Genomic DNA, 21,421 nt, shown 5'->3' on the forward strand with positions numbered 1-21,421 from the left:
TTATAACTTGTAGTTGATCTTGTATCTGAATGCTTCTGAGTTGATAGGTGCCTTCTAATACCATAATGTGTATTATATGGACACCAAATGATAAATGATTTTCAAAAAACTTAATAACTGTCATTTATTATGCAATGTGTTCTGTAAACAGAATGATGACTGTATAGGTCATATATGTAAAATACTGTCCATAATATTTCTTCTTCATTTCATACTAACAAGTCCAACTGGTTTTTCAGTCCACCTGGATATGCATGTACTAGAGGTATTGAAACCTAACCTGTCAAAACTCATTGTCTTTCTGTTCTGTATAAATTTGATATGCTTCTAAAACCCAGAGTCTATCCTGCTATACAAATTAGTGCCGGACAGCCATCTTCAGCACTCCTACATATTCAAATACTCATACCCCCAAAGTCAGTCACCAAATCAAGTTCATGTAACCTCAGAAATGACTATAAAGACCAGCTATCTATCCACTGTTCCCATCACTATCCAAGAATGATGAGAAAGTATTTTTATCAAGTTCTACTATACATTGTGATGGAAAATCATGTTTTTTTTTTCTTTCCCTTCAGGTTCTGGGGTTTGAACTGAGGGCCTAGGCACTGTCCCTGAGCCTCTTTGTGCGCAAGGCTAGTGCTCTACCACTTAAGTCACAGCACCACCTCTGGCCTTTTCTGAGTAGTTTATTGGAGATAAGATTCTCATGGACTTTCCTGCCTTGGCTGGCTTCAAAAAACACTCCTCAGATCTCAGCCTCCTGAGTAGCTAGGATTTATAGGCATGAGCCACCAGAGCCCAGAAGTTTATTTTTGTAAGAGATAGATTATGTGTATGTGATGGAAAAGCTTAGGAGTCATCATCAAACTGTTCCAAGATATTGCAAGAAATCTACAAATTCATCTTCATACTCAGTACCAGATGGTAGAAAATCTTCTTTCTTTCTTTCTTTCTTTTTTTTTTTTTGTCAGTCATGGGGCCTGAACTCTGGGCCTGGGCGCTGTCCTTCAGCTCTTCAGCTCAAGGCTAGTGCTCTACCACTTGAGCCGCTTTCAGCTTTTTTTTTTGTTTGCTTATGTGGTGCTGAGGAATCGAACCCAGGGCCTCATGCATGCAAGGCACTCTACCACTGAGCAACCTTCCCAGCCCAGTCTTATTTTTATCCAAGAAAACAGATTTGGTAAACGGAACAAATACACATCTATTCTCTGTTTATGATCAAGTAACCTTCCAATGAAGAAGGTTCTACAGAAAAACCTAGGATGAGAAAAATCCAAATAAAAGTGAACACTGCTGTTAAGATGTTCCTTTCTTTTAATATGCCATGAAATAGCTTGGTTGTATATTTTTTGGAGAACCTTCCCAGTAACATTTCACAACTCTTGTAGAAGTGTTTCAGTGCAGTAAGATGCTGTATTATCACTCTGTCCATTGTGTCTTTTTGAAGGCAATATAATATGAATAACTTTAATGGTAACATATTCTTATCTAACAGAAGAAAACACTTTTATAAAACTCTGTGTTTTGTTCATTTTTTTCTTTAAAGACAGCAGTTTGTCTACTACTTCTTAAAGTTCTGCTAACTTGAATATATGAAAACTTTCTTAAGTTCCATTTTTAAAGTTCTATTATGTTTAATATACATAAATTCTTTTTTCTTTTTTTTTTTGGGTCCAGTCTTGGGGCCTGAACTCTGGGTCTGTGCACTGTCCCTCAGCTCTTCAGCTCAAGGCTAGCGCTCTACCACTTGAGCCACAGTGCCACTTCCGGCTCTTTTCTTTTTGCTTATGTGGTGCTGAGGAATCGAACCCAGGGCCTCATGCATGCAAGGCAAGCACTCTACCACTGAGCCAACTTCTCAGCCCCTGAACTCTTTTCTTAAATGGTTCCTTTTTTACCCCCTCCTCACTAGAATGTCAAACTGTAACAAACATATTTATTGTATGAGATGTAGCTGTAAGTTAGAAGAGCTCACCTCAAATCAGCTTCATTAGCTTAAAGACACATTTATATCACACAGTTATGAGAAAAGGATATCTTCTGAAAAATATTTTGCAAACATTGCTTTTGGAGTTCTAACTTAACTGTTTCATCTTTATATGAGAAACATTTATTTGAGAATAAAGCACTTATAATTGTAAAAAGCTTTAGCTAAAAAAGTTTAGGTTGAATTCCAGGAACTTTCTTGCTTATGTTTTAGAAATTTAAAAAAAAAAAAGGCCTTTGTACTAAAAATGGGAGCCTCTCTGTTTCCTAGAAGAGATTCAAGACTCTAAGTTTATCAGGCCAATAATAAGTTCAGCAAAAGTTTAATTACTTGGTGATGGATTGTAGCTGAGTAAAACTCAGCAATGTAATATAACTCTATCCTCATCTTTTTCAAAATTATGTTGTAAGTCAGTAAAATAGCTTATGTATCTGTGTACCACTATATAACTGCTTCATCTTTTCACTCTTGTCTGCTCTTTTTAGTCAGTTTGTTGGAAGGAGTTCCAGTCCATCATGCTAATTTTTTGAATATTGGCTAGTACTTTTTAAAAAATCTGTGCATAGGCACTTATAAGATTATTTCTTTGTTGCTTTGTATGTCCCTCCCCCACAGTGTAACCCCCGCTTTCACTATATTTGATGTCAGTATAACATGTGGAGGAGATGGGGACAAACAAGTCGTTTAAGGATTCAGGTGGACCTGTTGCAACAATGAGAAGTACAAAATGTCATGTCAAAACCAACTTTACAATGTTGGTGTGGGGGGGGAGGGGGGTATAATTGGGTGGGGGAGGGGGGAGGCTGGGAAGGGAGGTGAAGGGTAAACAAAGGAGGAGGCTGCAATGCTTGGTAAGAAATGTATGCATTATCCTGCCCATGTAATTATAGCCCCTCTGTACAGTATGTTCTCAAATAAAATAAAATAAAATAAAAAAAAAAATAAATCACATAGTATACATACTAAAAAAAAAAAAAAAAATCTGTGAATAGGGCTGGGGAGGTGGCCCAGTGGTAGAGTGCTTGCCTTGCATTCACGAGGCCCTGGGTTTGATTCCTCAGCACCACATAAACAAAAAGAAAAAAGCCGGAAGTGGTTCTGTGGCTCAAGTGGTAGAGCACTAGCCTTGAGCTGAAGAGCTGAGGGATAGTGCCCAGGCCCAGAATTCAGGCCCCACGACTGACAAAAAAAAAAAAAAAAAAAAAAAAAAAAAAAAAAATCTGTGCATCCTGCAATAGTAATCCTTCACTGAAAAAAAAAAAAGGGTTTTTTTCACTCAAGTCCTAAATCTGTTAAGAAGTTTGGGGAAATGTTATACGTTTTATAATTACCTTACAATGTCACAAAAGTCATATTTGCATTAAAAAGGTATGAACAGCAAGGTTGCCAGTTGCTACTCAGGAGGCTGAGATATGAGCATTGCGATTTGAAGACAGTCCTGGCAGCAAAGTTGATGAAATGTTTATCTCTAACCACCAGTAGTGCTAGAAGTAGAGCTGTGGCTAATTGGTAGAGCTCTAGCTTTGAGCAAAACAGCTCATAGATAGAACCCAGGCTCTGAGTTCTGAGAATTTGGGGTTTTGATAGATAGCAGTACTTACATAAGGCAGAACATAAAATTTCCTTTTGTTAACAGCAACAATGAACTTTAGAATTTGAGGAAGAGAGCAGTTGCCACTTTATTATAACTTGCAATTCAAAATCCTGGTGGAATATGGTATAACATGTAATGAATACTGGTATTGAGAATGTCCTTAGAAGCCGGAGGAGGAGGATCTGGAGAATTAGGAAGTATTTCAATTTGCATTGGAAATTCTAAATTCAATATATCTTTTGTTTTAGTTTAGGAATTTTTTTTGGGTGGGTGGTAGTAATGGTAGCATTGGGATTTGAACTCAAGACCTTGTGCTAGCTAGGTACTCTACCACTGGTGTCACACCGCTAATTTTCTCTTTTGGAGAATAGGCAAGATACATGCTAATCAATCATCTTTAGGTTTTACAACTGGAAGTCCAAAGTGTTAATGTTTACTAAACTAATGACCATTTCAATAGTTAATAGTTCTTTATTAATTAAATTGTTATTACTATTATTTTGCTGTGCTAAGAATCAAGCACAGAGCCTTCTAGATACTGGGCAAGTACTCTACCACTGGATTTATAGCTACAGACATTTCCTTAAAAAAAATACTTTTGGCTAGTCCTGGGCCTTGAACTCTGGGCCTGGGTGCTGTCCCTAACTCCTCTTACACAAGGCTAGCACTCTGTCACTTGAGCTACATCACCACTTACAGCTTCTGTTGTGATTAATTGGTGATAAGAGTCTCAGGGACTTTTCTGCCTGGGTTGGCTTTCAATTGTGATCATCATATTTCAGCCCCCTGAGTAGCTAGGGATTACAGGTATGAGTGACTGATGCCTGGCAGTTCCTTTATTTTTTTATTTTTTTGATTCTGAGACTTGAACTTGGGGCCTGGACTCTGTCACTGAGCCTCTTTGTGCTCAAGACTAGTGCTCTACTATTTGAGACACAGCACCACTTCCAGCTTTTTTTTTTTTTTTTATGTGCTACTGAGGAATCAAACCCAGGGCTTAGTGCATGCTAGGCAGGTACTCTACCCCTGAGCCACATTCCCAGCCCCAGTTCCTTACTTTTAAGTGATGATTACCTTAACTATTAAGAGCCGTTGGAAAGATCGAAAATAATCTCTCTAACATGTTGGTCACTGACATGAGTGGCATAACAAATTAACTTCCTTGAAGCTATAGAATATTTCAGATGATTGTATTCAACATGGAGTCTTCATATATAAGAACATAAATTTACTTAGTCTATTTTATGTTAAAATATTTTTAAAGTCTAGTATCTTAAGATAATAGCCTTGGTCATGCTGAAAAATTATGCAAGAAATAGCAGATGAATTCATAGGAATTGAAAAACAATAAGGCTCAATATATACAAGTTATAAAGGACTTATTCAGCATCATCAATAATAAAAATAGTAAGTTGAACTGAACACAAGAAGGTATGAAGTAGCAAGTTATAGGAAGAAGAATGAATTGTGAGGTGTTTATTTGGAGATGTGTTTATACCAGCTGATTTTGCAGGAAGGTAAGTTGTTTAAAGTTATAATTTTCAGTGGTAAACATATTCATAGCTTTATGAGAGATATTTATAATCCTCTAAGATCCAACATAAATGTCGAACATTACTTTAGACAATCTGCTTCTTTTTGCATATGCTTTTTAGGATTTAAAAAGTACAACTGTAGTTCATCAAAACATACCCCAAGGCACAATACTATTTTACTTGGTCATTAACAGTTTAGCATAATTGCTTAGTATAATCCAAAGAAAATATGAGTACTGACACTAGGGGCTCTCCAATTTGTCAGGCAATTGTTCCATAATTTTTGGCACAAAGATAATTCATATGTTGAAAAAGCAATTAATCATTGATGTTAGCTAGTAAATTATGATTTTAACTGTTTCCTCACAATTCTAACCCATAATGACAGAGTTCCTGATTTTATTTTTGTAATATTCTGACTTCTGAGACCAAAAGTTTAAAATATGTCAATTTGATCACAGTAGACCTGAATTATATACACATACATATATAAACACATATACATAAATATATATAGACATGTGTGTTTTCTAAATAAGCTTATAACTCTGCTTACAAAGATTGGTGGTATTCATGCCACTAATACTTGGATAGATAAAAGATCTAGAAACCTTTAAAAAAAGAGACTGATTTCCTCAGTTCTTGAAGTTCTTTCCTCAGACTTGAAGTCTTTAAACTAGTAGTTTTGCCCCCAAAAGGTAAATTTTTTATTTTCAGTTGGAACTTATAGTGACACAGACACATCACTTAATAACAGTGGATAGCATATTTAACCCATCATAATTTGAACAAAATCATCTTTCATTATTTTATAAAGATAAGCAAAAAGTAAAAGCAACCATTCTGTGTAGTATATTTTCCTGTCTTCTACCGCCCCACATATTTCACTAATATATGTATCTTAGGTCATTATTAAAACAATCCAGAAATATGGAAAGAAAACTTGGAAACTTAACCATCTGTGTTGCTGATTCAGCTACAAGTGGATACAGTGCAGACTTAGTAATATAAATGAAGTCTTCTCTGCATGCCTGACTATGCATCTGTACCTCATCACTCATGAAACAGTTCAGACACTCTGAACCTCTGCAATGTGCAGCACTCCAATCTCCAAACAACTTCTCTAATTCATGGAAAAGTTACTTGTACTCCGATTCATTTGTGTTTATTTTTATGTGCTTGTACTATTATGCAAGGCAGTGATTTTTCAAAGTTCTGAATACCAGGTAGTCATGCTAATTTGTGCCAACAATCCTGAGACTTGATCTCTCAAAAAAAAACAAGTGATGTTTGCTTTTAGAGATTATTTTCCAACTTTAGAAACAATGGTACACAATTGGCTTACTGGCTAGTTTGTTTTTGGAAGTAGTATTGATTTTAAAGTTAAGAACTTACCTGGTATGGTATTTGTAATAAATAATTGAAGTATACAGTATAACAAAAATAGTACTAAATGACAAAATTCACAACTGCATATATGTATACACATATGTATGCATATAACACACATACACATATTTGCATCTTTTGAATTGTTTGCAAGTTGGACTTTGAGATATTAAAACAACCTGGTTAACTTGGAACACCTTTGATGTTGGGGTCTCACTGGTCTCAATTCATTCCACATCCACTGGCTTCTCTTCTCATCTCTGGCCTTCTACTCTTGTTCTGGGGCTCCAGTTTTATTACATGGACATTGGGATTAAATTTTTTATGATGACTAACATTTCCTGCATATTATCACTGATGCATTTGAGAAATTATCTTTGAAAAAATTGAAACTGAACAGAAAACAGACTTAGGAAAAATGGCTTTAGTTCAAAGATGTTAGATGATACTTTGCAGAAAAAGGCAAAACTTCATCTTATGATTTAGCCCATGACTCATGCCTGCAAATGGAACCCTGACTTCCTAGAATGCTCAAAGTTATAAATTAGAGCACTCATATAAAAATAAGACCATGAAAATAAATTGAAACTTAAGATATGCTTAAAAATGTCTGTAGTTGTGTGTGTGTGTCTGTGTGCGTGCGTGTGTGTGTGTGTGTGTGCATGCCATTCCTTGGGCTTGGACTCAGGGCTGAGTACTTCCCTGAACTTTACTTCAGCTTTTTGCTGCTTAATTGGAGATAAGAGTCTCACAGACTTTCCTGCACAGGCTGGCTCGAAACTGAGATCCTCATTTCTCAGCTCCCTGAGTAGCTAAGATTACAGATATGAGCCATTGGCACCTGGCTTTTACTAAGATACCTTAATTGATCAGGTTGCCAATGTAAAATTAAATGTGGATACTGTATCCAAGTCTTGGAATGAAAAGTGTGTTTTCTTGGTTGATTTCAATAACTACTTAGTCTTGTATGGAAATCTTAACTACTCAGTCATTCTTTTAGAGAAAACCACCTTGTTAGGATGATTCAGTGTGTTGGTGTGGCTGAAGTAAACTGCTTGGAGGCAGTTTTTTTGTCTTTTCTTTTTTGGTACTGGGGATCGAACCCAGGACGTTGCACTTGCTACGCAAGCGCTTTGCCACTGAGCTACATCCCAGTCCCGGAGGCAGTGTTTTTGTAGGGCATAAAATATAGAGGTAAAATAGACCATGAAATTGGGAGTATCTGATTCCATGTAAAGGTATTGTGGAAAAAAAAAACACCCAAAATGTTAACATAATGACTGTTAAAGTATTTGGTATTAATGTTACTTTGGTCTTAACTGGCTTTTTCGTCTTAACCAGCCTCCTCATTACTAAAGCTACCAGAAACATTTTAGTCTTTCTTTTTCCTGCTTTTTCTGGAGCATGTAGTCACTGGTAAAAATCCTTAAAGCTCTTTCACTCTTCTGCTCCTTCTTTCTCTGCACAATCTAAAAAAGTTGATGCTTCCACAGATAAAACTTGAGCCCTCTCCATGGTGGTTTTTACCCCTGTGCTCATCTAGCCTTTGTTGCTAAATCTCAAGTGCTCTTAGAAAAATAATTTAGTCAGGCACCAGAGGCTCGTGCCTGTAATCCTAGCTACTTGGGAAGCTGAGAATGGGAGCATGGAGGTATAAGGCCAAAACTCAGTACTAAAACAATCCACCCAGAGCTGAGTGTGGTGACACACACCTGTAATCTCAACTTCTCCAGAGAAAGATGGAGATTGGACTGCATTTGGGACCAGTTTGGGCATAAAAGTTAGCTGGCTCCATCTCAACAAATGCGCCTGGTGTGGTGGTTCACATCTATAATCTCAGGTATAGGGAGGGATAAGTGAGATGATAGCTGTCCAGGGTGGCCCTGGGCAAAAAAACAAGAACCCAAAAGTGTTAGACTATCTGAGCAGGGCACCAGTGGCTCATGCCTGTAATCCTAGCTACTCAGGAGGCTGAGATCTGATGATGGCAGCTCAAAACCAGCCCAGGCAGGAAAGTCTGTGAGACTCTTATCTCCAATAAACCACCAGAAAACCAGAAGTGGTGCTGTGGCTCAAGTGGTAGAGCGCTACCCTTGAGCTGAAGAGCTGAGAGACAGCAACCAGACCCAGAGTTCAAGCCCCATGACAGAAAGAGAAATGAAAAGAAAAAAATAATCTGTCTGAAAAGTAACAGGCAAATATGGCTGAGGATGTGGCTCATCTGGTAGAGCACCTGCCTAGTAAGCGTGAGGCCAAATTCAAATTCCAGTACTGCCAAAACAACAAATCCTGTACATTTATCCTCTGTACACAACTCCTAACTCTTCAATGCTGTTAGAATCAATGCCAAAGGTCCATGTAGAAACTATTTTGATATTACTTTTTTTTTTTTTTTTGCCAGTCCTGGCACTTGAACTTGGGTGCTGTCCCTGAGCCTCTTTGTGCTCAAGGCTAGAGATGTACTACTTGAGCTACGGCATCACTTCTGGCTTTTTCTGAGTAGTTTGTTGGAGATAAGAGTCTCAGACATTCCTGTTTGGACTGGCTTTGAACTGCAATCCTCAGATCTCAATCCTCCTGAGAATTACAGGATTATAGGCACAAGCCACTGGTGCCCGGCTTCAAACTACCTTTTAATTTATCTATAAACATCCTTGCCTACGGGATAATCTCAGCTCTAACTGAATTATTCTTGCTTTCTGCCTTGACTTTCTTCACACTGTTATACTCCCCCTGCCTGTAATAGTAGCCTCCCTATATCCTTTATTTGGCTAGACATCCATTCTTTCAAGTTTCACCTTAATGGCCAGGATATTTCCTTCAGGAAGCCTACCTAACACACACTTCTTTGAAATAAACATTTCTCCTGCAGTTTCCCCAGCACACATTCTCTCCCTTCATATCAGTATATTTAAATAACTGTTAACTTAGCTTAACTTCTAGGGTGAGTTCTATGAGTTCAGTGGACATTGCTCAACATAACCAGAGTAACATTGGGTCTGGTTCAGCACAAAGCATTTGATAAATGTTTGAATGACCAGATAGATACCTTTGGCTTGCATCTCTAGGAAGTTATTTGATTTCCAGGAAAATAATAATTTGTGGTAGGATTTGGCTGCTGTTTCATAGGAATAAGGAAATGTTAAGTTAAACAATATTTTTACCAACTGATTGTCAAGAGTAGGCTAAAAGCTAAATTGGAAATAACCATTATATGGCAAGTGAAGTACTGGAATTCTCTGAATACTTTCAGCAGACAACACTCTTTAGAAAATAGGAAAGTTCTAATAATTATTTTCTCTCAGAATGAAGAGCATTAAAGGAAAATAATGTAATCTTTACCCCCAAAAGAACTGAAGGACAATTTCATTTTATAGAGCTTTATTACAGGATGGTAATATCCAGGACACTTCAGAGCACCTTATACTGCTAATCAGATATTTGGTAACTGTTTTTAAGAGTGTTACTTGAGTATTCTTCACATAAGAACTTTCAGGCAAAAGCACGACTCAGTGATTAAGAGATGTTAATCTGATTAAATAGTTTATCCTTAATGACCTGAGACATCAATCCATGGATGGCTTCTATGGTAGTTTTACAGCTGGAAAAACAAAACAAAACAAAACATAAAACATTACAAATGGAAAACTATCAAACATTCAAGTTCCCCTCATGACCATCCATATTCTCACCTAATTTTCATTTTATTCCTATTTCTCAAACTACACCCACTTAAAATTTACCTTTTAACTTTTTATCCTTCTGCATATCTTGACTATTTTATTACTTACTATTACTTACAATTTTCACAAAAGGACAGTGTCAATCTTGATATAATTTAAAATAATTCTGTTATATGTCAGCAGCTTTGGGAAAAACTGTTTTGAAAGGAAACTAAAATAATACACTAATTATATATTAGTATTATATATTCATAATAAGATTCTAACATTACATTAATATATGTTATTAGCTAGAATAACTGTTAACAGGTAAAGATTCTATGCTTTTTTTTTTTTGGGTCCGGTCGTGGGGCCTGAACTCTGGGCATGGACTCTGTCCCTCAGCTCTTCAGCTCAAGGCTAGCGCTCTACCACTTGAGCCACAGTGCCACTTCCGGCTTTTTTCTTTTTGATTATGTGGTGCTGAGGAATCGAACCCAGGGCCTCAGGCATGCAAGGCAAGCGCTCAGCCACTGAGCCAACTTCCCAGCCCGGATTCTATGCTTTTTTATCCTGAGATCATCAGAAATATCTTCTAAACAATTAAAACATTACTTAGGTTAATGATGAAAATGATAAAAAAAAAAAAAAAGCAGAAACAATGACAAAATCCTGTATATGTAGAAAACTACTGCAAAAAGGAAACTCTTCTTTTGCCCTTTTTATATTTTTGTTATATAATTCAAATATTTTTTCCACAGAAGTCTTTGTTGCATAAGAAATTGAGATGCAAATATAGATAAAATTACAAATGTTAAGATAGTCACACCAAATCGTATTAAAACAAGTAGCAAATGTAAAACCTGATGGCAAAGAAAGACATGACATTTATTCAGGTCTCTTGCTCTATTCCTAAAAACACAAGAAGAAGGGAATCAAGTATTTCTAAGCCAAGATGACTCCTGATTTCAGGATGAACTTCTCCTTTTCTTCTCCCTTCTTTTTTTGTAGACTTGATTTTTCTTTTTTTTTTTTTTGGGTCCAGTCGTGGGGCCTGAACTCTGTGCCTGGGCGCTGTCCCTCAGCTCTTCAGCTCAAGGTTAGCACTCTACCACTTGAGCCACAGCGCCACTTCCGGCTTTTTTCTTTTTGCTTATGTGGTGCTGAGGAATCGAACCCAGGGCCTCATGCATGCAAGGCAAGCACTCTACCACTGAGCCACCTTCCCAGCCCCTGATTTTTCTTTTTTTCCTCCAGTCCTGGGGCTTGAACTCAGGGTCTAGGTGTTATCCCTGAGTCTCTTTGTGCTTAAGGCTAGCACTGTACCACTTAAGCCACAATGCCACTTCCAGCTTTTTGAGTAGTTTATTGGAGATAAGATTCTTCAAGGACTTTACTGTCTGAGCTGGCTTGGAACCATGATCCTTAGATCTCTGCCTCCTGGGTAGATAGGATTATAGGCATGAGCCACCAGTGCCTGGCTAAGACTTGATTTTTCTAAAGTAGATATGAATAGATGTCAACATAATTTCTACTCCAGATTATCATATTAAATTCAAATTTCTGTGTACAGAAATGTTTAGTTTTCTCAACTCTATTCAATTTATGCATTAGAATGGCACATTATTATATCCTAGGTTATCAGAGACAATGTTCATGTTTGCACCTAACAAAATCTTTGGTGCTAAAGCTCAAGATACTGAATTACTGCTGCAAGGATAGTTTCAGAAGCACAGGCTGAGAGGCCAATTATTAAAAATGTTTGAAAAATTAAAATCTGGAAAATTTTAGAAATTTGAATTTAATCCCTTTGAAAATAATTAAGTTAGCATAGTTGGGTTTTGCTTAAAAAGTATCTAGTAATGGACTGTTTTTTGTTTTTTTTTCCAGTCGGGGCCTGGGTGCTATCCTGAGCTGTTTTGCTCAAAGCTACCATTCTACCACTTTGAGCCACAGTGCCACTTCTGGATTTCTGGTTGTTAATTGAAAATAAGAGTGTCACAGATTTTTTCTTCAATTCATGATCCACAGATCTCAGCCTCCATAACATTACTTAGATCTTTGACTTAAGCCTTTTATGTCTCTCTAGTTGTCAAGGTTAAAAGTTGTGTATAAAAATGGAGTGAGGCAGGGTAAACAAATATAGTCATTATATTTAAGGTACATTATGTAGAAACTGGACTATGTAGCCATGCACTAGTAGCTCATGCCTGTAATCCTAGCTAATTAGGAGGATTTGAGATTTGAGGATCACAGTTCAAAGACATGCAGGGCAAGAAAGTCTGTGAGACTCTTATCTCCAATTTAGCTACCAAAAAGCCTGAAGTGGATCTATGGCTCAAATGGTAGAGCACTAGACTTGAGCAAAAACACTCAGAGACAGTGCCTAGGCTCTGAGTTCAAGTCTCAGGACCAGCATACACACATACAAACACACACACACATTGAGGGTAGAGATGGGAGAGAGAAAATGGGGGAGATTGAAAGAAGGCTTGCTATTGATCAAGATGCATTGTATGCACAACTTGACTTATGGAACTGAACCCTCTTCCTACAACTACTTAATAAAATAAAAATATAAAACAAAAATCCTAAAAATAATATAAACCAACAAAATCTATACATAACTTTTTTATATGGTTTTATATGGAGGTTTGAGCTGTGTTGACAAGTTTTTAAAGGTCCTAAAAAAAGATAATATACAGGTATCATTCTAATGAAGTTATAACTAAATTGAAAAATAAGAAATTTGATTCATTCTAATTTGCAAATGTGAAGAAAAGAGAGCTGGGATAGGAATCCTACAGATTAATTCTTACCTGTCTCTTGTAGCTTTGGCGAGTTTGTCTTCTGACTTTCGGTCATGTGTTTCCAAACCCAACATGAAACTCCCTCGTCCTAGCTGGGCTTCTGATTGCTCTAGCTTTTCAGACAAATCAAATACCTGACCAGTGGTATAGTCTGCATTCTGTGGAGAAAATGGTATTCAGTGTACAACATAATACAATTAAAAAAAAATCACTTCCCTCCTCCTATATATATTTACATACTCAGGATTAAATCTAGGATCTTGTACCAGCTAGGCAAATCCTCTATTAATTACATCTTCAGAACTTTTTCTTTTTTCAGGCTTGCCTTGAATTTTGGATCTTTCTGCCTTAGCATGTAACTCGGTTTACTCCGCCTATAACTGGGATTGCAGATGTATAGATATATGTGTGTATGTGTATGTATTTTTTAGTTCTTTCTTTGCTTTTCATGCAGGGACTAGGGCTTGAATTCAGGGCTTAGGTTTTGTCTCTGCGCTTTTGTGCTCAAGGCTAGTACTCTATATCTGAGCCACTAGTCCACTTCAAGCTTTCTGGTGATTAACTGAGGATAAAAGTTTCATGGACTCTCCTACCCAGGCTGGCTTTGAACTACAATCTTAGATCTCAGCCTCCTGAGTAGCTTGGATTATAGGTGTGAGCAAATAGCAACCAGCTCCTAAAGTATGTATTTTTATAAAAATTAATTTTAACATAGCACATTTTATTTACAAAGAATTCTACTGTAAAATATCAGTGGATAGTCAATTAAGTAAGAATTCAAATTCCAAATATAAAAATAGATTCCCAGTTCCAGCTGCTTGAGGGTAGATGTTGTCCACTTATTATTTCAAGATTAAATCTGGAATTGGTTTTCTTGACTGCTTAACTGGAATATTTGCTATTACAGGAGGCTTCCCAGTACAGGTTTTGAGTTTGGCTTTTAGCCCTGTTATAGATTAGCTGGTAAGTCTGGAGTAGGCCTTGTGTTTCAAAAATGGGAGAAGGTGGCAATGATTTTTTATCTTAGGGCTATGATAAAAATCACATAAAGTGATGTATAAAAAGGTCTCAGGAAAGTCAGTGTCACAAATGCACCTCGAAAAGGCTGAATAATTATTAGCTAATTTTGTTGTTATTGTGTTCTTATTGAGCTTTTAGGATTAGTAGTTAGAATATTAAAAAAATAAGTTTTCTAGTTACAAAACTTTGATTATAGAAAATATAGAAATTGTAGAGCAATGTAAAGAAAATACACATTATTTTAGGCCTTCTGCTCCTGAAGGAGTTGCTTCTACTCCAGAGCAATCAGTAAAGATCTTGCCTGTGGGCTACAGCTGTCATTTTGTATTCACATAAAGCCTGAAATGAACCTGACCATGCTGAGAGAGAAAAACTAAGACTTCATAGATTTGAATATAAACTTGTGCCTGAGGTATACTCTATTCCTAAACTTAGTAATTTACATAATACTTAATTCCCTTCCTTATTTTATTGGTTATTTTGTTACTTATAACAACAGTCCTGCTCAAGATAATCTGTTATCTGATACAAAAAAAAAAAGCAATACTTGTATTTTGTTCTCTATAAGTCTGTTTAAATTGTGTGCAATTCTCTTCCTCCATTCCCCCCATCTGACAGTCTATTTGCCATTTAGGCTTAGTCTCTCTAGTATATAAAGTGGAACTGCAATCTGCTCCAGCTCAGAGGTGCAGATTCCTACTCCAGACCCCCAGATCCCTAGACCTGGTATCTGTATTAAGTAAGTGTAACCTTTCTGAGAAATGGGGTTTCAGATATTAAGGAGATTCTATAGCTTAGATAAAATTCAACTTTGCCAGGCAAGATGGCCCATACACTAGGGAGGATAAGCAGGAAGACTAAATTCAAGGCCAGCTTGAGCTACAAAGTACTTCTGTTTCAATCCCTGTATTCCTCCAAGAACAGTACTTACAGTAAGCAAGCTAGATGAACTCAGTGTATTCACCCAGTATTTATTCCATAAAAGTTCAAGTAATTTGCGATCCAAAGAGGATTTGAAATATGAGACTTCTAAGGCATAGTATCTATGAAATGAAAGTACAGATTCAGGTATGTGAAAGAAAATATTTAGTGATAACACATAGAAGTTATGGCCAAATTTAAGCAAATTATTATTTTATATTCAAATAGTAATTTTCTTTTCCCCAGTCCTGGGGCTTGAACTCAGGGCTTAGGCACTGCCCCTGAGCTTTTTTTTTTTTTTTTCTCAAGGCCAGCACTCTATCATTTGAGCCATAGCACATGTCTGGGCTTTTCTGTTTATGTGGTACTGAGGAATCAAACCCAGAGCTTCATGCATGCTAGGCAGCACTCTACCACTCAGCCACATTCCTAGCCCTAGTAATATTTTAGTTTTTAAACCAAGAGAACAATGGTAAGCAGGGCTTTCTTTCTTTTTTGGGTTGTGGTTTACTAATCTTCTGTTTACTAAATTTGTCTTGTATTTTTTTGTTCTTCTTTAGAGTCTAAGAAGAACAAGAACTTATTAATAACAGAATTTCTTATTGATATATTTGTTTTTTGAGTCTGTCAATTCCAACTAATGACACATAAGCATAATGAGCTGCCTCTCTCTACAATTTTTGTAAGCTTTTTAAAAAATACTGAAAATGACACATGGACTCCCCATTCTTTTCTTTCTAATTCTCTAGTTAGGATCTACTACTGGTTTTTGGAAACGCAAATCTCAAAGTATGGCCCCCCTTCCCCCAAAAGTCAGTACCAGGGTTTGAACTCAGGACCTTAAAGCTCTCACTTGGTTTGCTTGCTCAGCTGGTGCTTTATAACTTGAGTACAACTCTAGTTCTATATTATTCTTTCTTAGTCTCCTATGGTTTCCACACTCCCTTTGACAATTTTTGATGGCTGTCACTGTGCTAGTTTATAAATATGTACACATATGTGTGTATACATGTGTGTGTAAATATGTGTATGTGTACAAAATTTAGTTTTACAATATCATTCCCATCACTCTTTCCTTTCCTTCCCTCCAGTCTTCTCTGTCCTTCTTTTACAATCATGGAAAGTTATTTAAGACAAAAGAATAAAAAAAAAACCCAGAGAAGGTTAAAAGACAAAAGATTGAATATAAATGAAAAAGGGTTATCATTCAGAACATGAGAGTTCACAGACAAACATGCTTCTACACTCAAGAGTTTTTCTCTTTCAATAGCACAAATAAGATGATTAAGCTTAATCCTTTAGGAAAGAAGTAAGCCATTTTTATAGAAATATATCAGAGGTGTTTGAAAATCAGATACATTTAGAAATTCAGTTTTAGAAATTCTCAAATTTTCTAAGACTTTATAAGTGAAAAGTAAGAGTAGTAGCAGTAGTACATGGCTAGTCTAAATGTTCCTTGAAGTCCGTATCATTTAGTCATTTAAGAAACCCTTCTTTTTTAAATGCCTACTCTAGGTGTCATTGCCCTTTTTTTTGGTCCGGTTGTGGGGCCTGAACTCTGGGCCTGGGCGCTGTCCTTCAGCTCTTCAGCTCTACCACTTGAGCCACAGCACCACTTCCGGTTTTTTTCTTTTTGCTTATGCTGAGGAATTGAACCCAGGGCCTCATGCATGCAAGGCAAGCGCTCTACCACTGAGTCATCTTCCCAGCCCCTGTCATGGCCCATTTTAAACACAAGGACACAGCCCCAAGTATTTGTTTTCTCATGAAATTCACAGTGTAAGATGTCAATAGCAAGGAAACAAATACACCAAAGGTGAAAAGAGCTAACAAGAAATAGGAAAGGGGCCGGGCGCCAGTGGCTCATGCCTGTAATCCTAGCTACTCAGGAGGCTGTGATTTGAGGATCATAGTTCAAAGCCAGCCAGGGCAGGAAAGTCTGTGAAACTCTTATCTCCAATAAACCACCAGAAAACCGGAAGTGGCGCTGTAGCTCAAGTGGTAAAGTGCTAGCCTTAAGCTGAAGAGCTGAGGGACAGCACTCAAGCCCAGAGTTCAAGCCCCATGACCGACAAAAAAAAAAAAGGAAAAAAAGAAATAGGAAAGGGAAGAATAATAGGAAAGTATATCTGAAATAGTGATCAAAGAGTATTTTCTGTTAACGTGACCCTTGGAAAGATATTCAATGATTAAAAGACATAATAGATATTCAATGATTAAAAGACATAATAAGCCATGTGGAAATAAGGAAGAATGTTTTAGATAGGAGGAGGAGTAAATACAAAAACTGTGAGGCAGAAGTCTGCCTAGCTCCTTCAACAAATGGAAGTAGTATATCTGGACTAGAGATAACCAAGGTGCTATGATAAAGAGCTGAGCTCAGAAAGGGGCCAGACCATTCAGGGTTGCATACTCTATAGCAAGTTACAGTCTTTGTTCTTGGTGAGATGGGAAGTCATTTTGAGGAAGAATGTGATCTGACTTATATTTTAACGGAATCACTCTGGCTGAGAAAACACCTTTAAGAGAGTGAAGGGTATTCATAAAAAGACCAGTTAGGCAGCCAGTACTATGGTTTGTCTCCAAATGACAGTAGCTTCAATGAAGGTCATTGAGAGATGGTGAGATAAAGGTAAAGAAAACTGCCTCCACAGGGGCGTCTTCTATTTTTTTCCTAGAAGTGCTGGGGTTTGAACTTTTAGGGCCTCCACACTTGCTAGGCAAATGCGCTACTACGTGAGCCACTTAACCCTTTTTTTTGTTTTATTTTTCAGGGTCTTGCTTTTTGCCAGATCAGCCTGGGACCCTGATCTTCCTACTTGTGCTTCTTGGGTGGCTGCATTCCTATACCCAGCTTATTTGCTGGGATGAGAGTCTCACAAATTTTTTTGCCTTCAGGGCTGGTCTTGAAGCATACTCCTTCCAATCTCTACTTCCCAAGTGGCTGAGTTTTTTTTTTTTAATTGTAAAAATACTGTACAGAGGGGTACAGTTACATGAACAAGGTAATGAGTACATTTCCTATCAAGCATTGTTACCTCATCCTTTTGTTTTTCCCCTACCATCCCCCTTCCCTCCCACCTCCACAACTATACAACCTCCCTCCCCCGCCTAAACTGTAAGGTTTGTTTTTCAATATAGTGTCTTGTACATCTCATTGTTACAATGGGTCAACCTATATCCTTACTTAAGCATTTTGTTTTTTCCCTTCCCCTCCCCAAATTACAGAAGTGTATATACAAGATGCAGGGCACCGACATCAAATACAGTGAAAACAGAGGTTATACCATGGGGGAGAAACATACAAAGAAACAAAAAAATCAAACGTGGTACATTATAAATACGTTAGGAACGATAGCAAGAAAGAAAAAACCACTTGTGTCCCTATCTTGGGGTTCATTTTACTTAACATCATCGTATCTGGTCATATGTACATAGCTTTTGACCTTTTCTGCTTGTTCCAGGGCCATCTACAAATTCAATGTGATACCTATCAAATTCCAACCTCATTCTTCAATGAAATAAAAGAAACAATCCAAAAATTCATATGGAACAATAAAAGACCCTGAATAGCAAAAACGATCCTTAACAGAAAAAATAGTGCATAGAATCAAAACAGCTTTGTACTGACACAAGAACAGACCTGAGGACCAATGGAATAGAAATGAAAGCCCAGAAATGAACCCACAGACCTATAGCCACCTCATCTTTGATAAGGGAGCTAAAAAAAATAGAATGGGAGAAAAACAGCCTCTTCAGTAAATGGTGCTGGCAAAATTGGTTAAATACATGTAGAAAACTAAAGTTAGATCCTTATATATCACCCTGTGCCAGAATCAACTCCAAATGGATCAAAGACCTCAAAGTGAAAGCAGACACCCTGAAAACATTACAGGATGGAATAGGAGAAACCCTAGGTCTCCATGGCATAGGCTGAAATTTTCTTAATAGAGACCCAGAAACACAACGAATCAAAGAAAGGTTGGACAAATGGGATTGCATGAAGCTACAGAGCTTCTGCATGGCAAAGGACATAGCTAGCAAGATCAATAGAAAGCCCACGGACTGGGACAAGGGTCTCATATCTAAAATATACTTAGAACTCAAAAAATTAAATACCCCAACAACAAATCCTCAAAGAAACAAGTGCCTGATAAATAAGTGGACTAAAGACTTAAACAGAAACTTTTCTGAAGAGGAAATAAAAATGGCCAATAGACATATGAAGAAATGCTCAACTTCTCTAGCCATAAAAGAAATGCAAATGAAAACAACATTGAGATACCACCTCACCCCAGTTAGAATGACTATGCAGAAATCTAATAACAGATACTGGAGGGGATGTGGCCAGAAGGGAACCCTACTGCATTGTTGGTGGGAGTATAAACTTGTGCAACCACTTTGGAAAGTAGTATGGAGGTTCCTCAAAAGACTCCATATAGAGCTTCCTATGACCCAGCAATCCCACTTTTGGGCATTTACCCAAACTATCACAAACAAGACCATACTAAAGCTACCAGTACAACTATGTTTATTGCAGCATCATTTACCATAGCTAAGATACAGAACCAAGCCAGATGCTCCTCAGTAGATGAATGGATCAAAAAAATGTGGTATATACATGTATATACATATACATATACATATACATATACATATACATATACATATACATATGCATACACACACGCACACGGAATTCTATGCCTCCATCAGAAAGAATGACATTGCTTCATTTGTTAGGAAATGGAAAGACTTGGAAAAAATTATATTAAGTAAAGTAAGCCAGGCCCAAAGAACCATAGGTTCTATGGTTTCCCTTATTTGTTCTTATTGGCTTTTTTAATGTTAAAAAAATTCAGATATAATTCCTATGCCATAAACTTCATCATATAAAAAAAAAGTATGTGTAATTCAGCGATTTTTTTTTCATGTCTTTTTTGGCATTTGTAGTGAAAATGTATATGAAGAGTCGTTGCTAAATGGAAATTGTTTACGTTACTGGCTGCAAACTTAGCTGGTCTCTGAACAGACCTTTCAGTTATTAGTTTCATTATGTGCCAACTTTATCATGCTAGATTGAAAAGACCTTTCAGTTATTAGTTTCACTATGTGCCAAGTATATCATTCTAAATTGAATGTAACTATTTTGAATATAATCATATTTGAATATTATCCTTATGTTTTATTATTTCAAAAGGTACTTGCATTATGAATTGCAATTTGTCTGATTCTATTTCTGATTTGTAAAATAAAGAGCGTGGACAGGATGATCTCTAAGGTTTCTTAGTATCTTGGTATCAGATATATAATTTTTATTTTTTGAAGAACTGGGGATTGAAACCATGCCTTTGGGGATGCTAGGCAGGTGATCTTCCATTGAACTATCCTGAGCCCAGATATACTGTTGAATTACTTACTGTTTGCAGTGCACACCAAAGTCTTCTATTTTATTAAGTGGGATAGTCTGGTATTCAGAAGGTCCTTCATCAGGAGGTTTGTAACCCTAAGCAAAAACAAAACAGAAGATTAAAAGCAACAAGAAAAACACAAATTTGTCTATGTAGCTTTTTATTTATGAGAACATTAATTTTGGGGAGCCAAATACTCAATTTAATCTTCTAATAAAAATGTATGCTATTGGGGGGAAGGGGGGAGGCTGGGAAGGGATGTGAAGGGTAAACCAAAGGAGGAGGCTGCAATGCTTGGTAAGAAATGTACGCTACGCATTATCCTGCCCATGTAATTGTAACCCCTCTGTACAGTATGTTCACAAATAAAATAAAATTAAATTTAAAAAAATGTATGCTAATTTCTAGCCTTTGCTAACTCCATTTGGTAGTCCTAAGCTGGATTTAGCTTATGGATCATTTTTCTTGTCCTTAATAGATATGGTGTGTGTGTGTGTGTGATTTATATTTTTCTTGTCCTTAATAGATATGGTGTGTGTGTGTGTTGATCCTGGGGATTGAACTCAGGGTCTGGATGGAGGGAGGGAGGGAGGGAGGGAGGGAGGGAGGGAGGGAGGGAGGGAGGGAGAGAGGGAGAGAGGGAGAGAGAGAGAGAGAGAGAGAGAGAGAGAGAGAGAGAGAGAGAGAGAGAGTGTTTTGCAGGGTCTGGATGCTGTCTGTCCTTGAGGGGTGTGTGTGTGTGTGTGTGTATGTGTGTTTTGCAGGGTCTGGATGCTGTCTGTCCTTGAGGTGGTGTGTGTGTGTGTGTGTTTTGATCCTGGGGATTGAACTCAGGGTCTGGATGCTGTCTGTCCTTGAGCAGCTCCGTGTGTGTGTGTGTGTGTGTGTGTGTGTGTGTGTGTGTGTGTGTGTGTGTGTGTGTGTGTGTGTGTGTGTGTGTGTGTGTGTGTGTGTGTGTGTGTGTGTGTGTGTGTGTGTGTGTGTGTGTGTGTGTGTGTGTGTGTGTGTGTGTGTGTTGATCCTGGGGATTGAACTCAGGGTCTGGATGCTGTCTGTCCTTGAGCAGCTCCGTGTGTGTGTGTGTGTGTG

At 37.4% G+C, this 21,421-nt stretch overlaps 1 protein-coding gene across 1 annotated transcript in view; it reads right to left on the minus strand.

Annotated features, from left to right (window-relative positions):
• Window positions 1-9,872: 9,872 nt before the first annotated feature.
• Window positions 9,873-21,421, minus strand: part of Cops5 (COP9 signalosome subunit 5) — a 28,314-nt gene continuing 16,765 nt past the window's right edge. The window contains exons 7-8 of the mRNA XM_069990873.1: window positions 12,990-13,138; window positions 9,873-10,109 (exon numbers count right to left, since the gene is read on the minus strand). Of these exons, the coding sequence (XP_069846974.1) occupies window positions 10,025-10,109; window positions 12,990-13,138 (234 nt within the window). The 3' untranslated portion in view covers window positions 9,873-10,024. The remainder of the gene's footprint in view (window positions 10,110-12,989; window positions 13,139-21,421) is intronic.

Source organism: Dipodomys merriami, unplaced genomic scaffold, assembly GCF_024711535.1.
Source record: "Dipodomys merriami isolate MVZ:Mamm:240054 unplaced genomic scaffold, mDipMer1.0.p SCAF_4, whole genome shotgun sequence".
NCBI lineage: Eukaryota > Metazoa > Chordata > Mammalia > Rodentia > Heteromyidae > Dipodomys > Dipodomys merriami.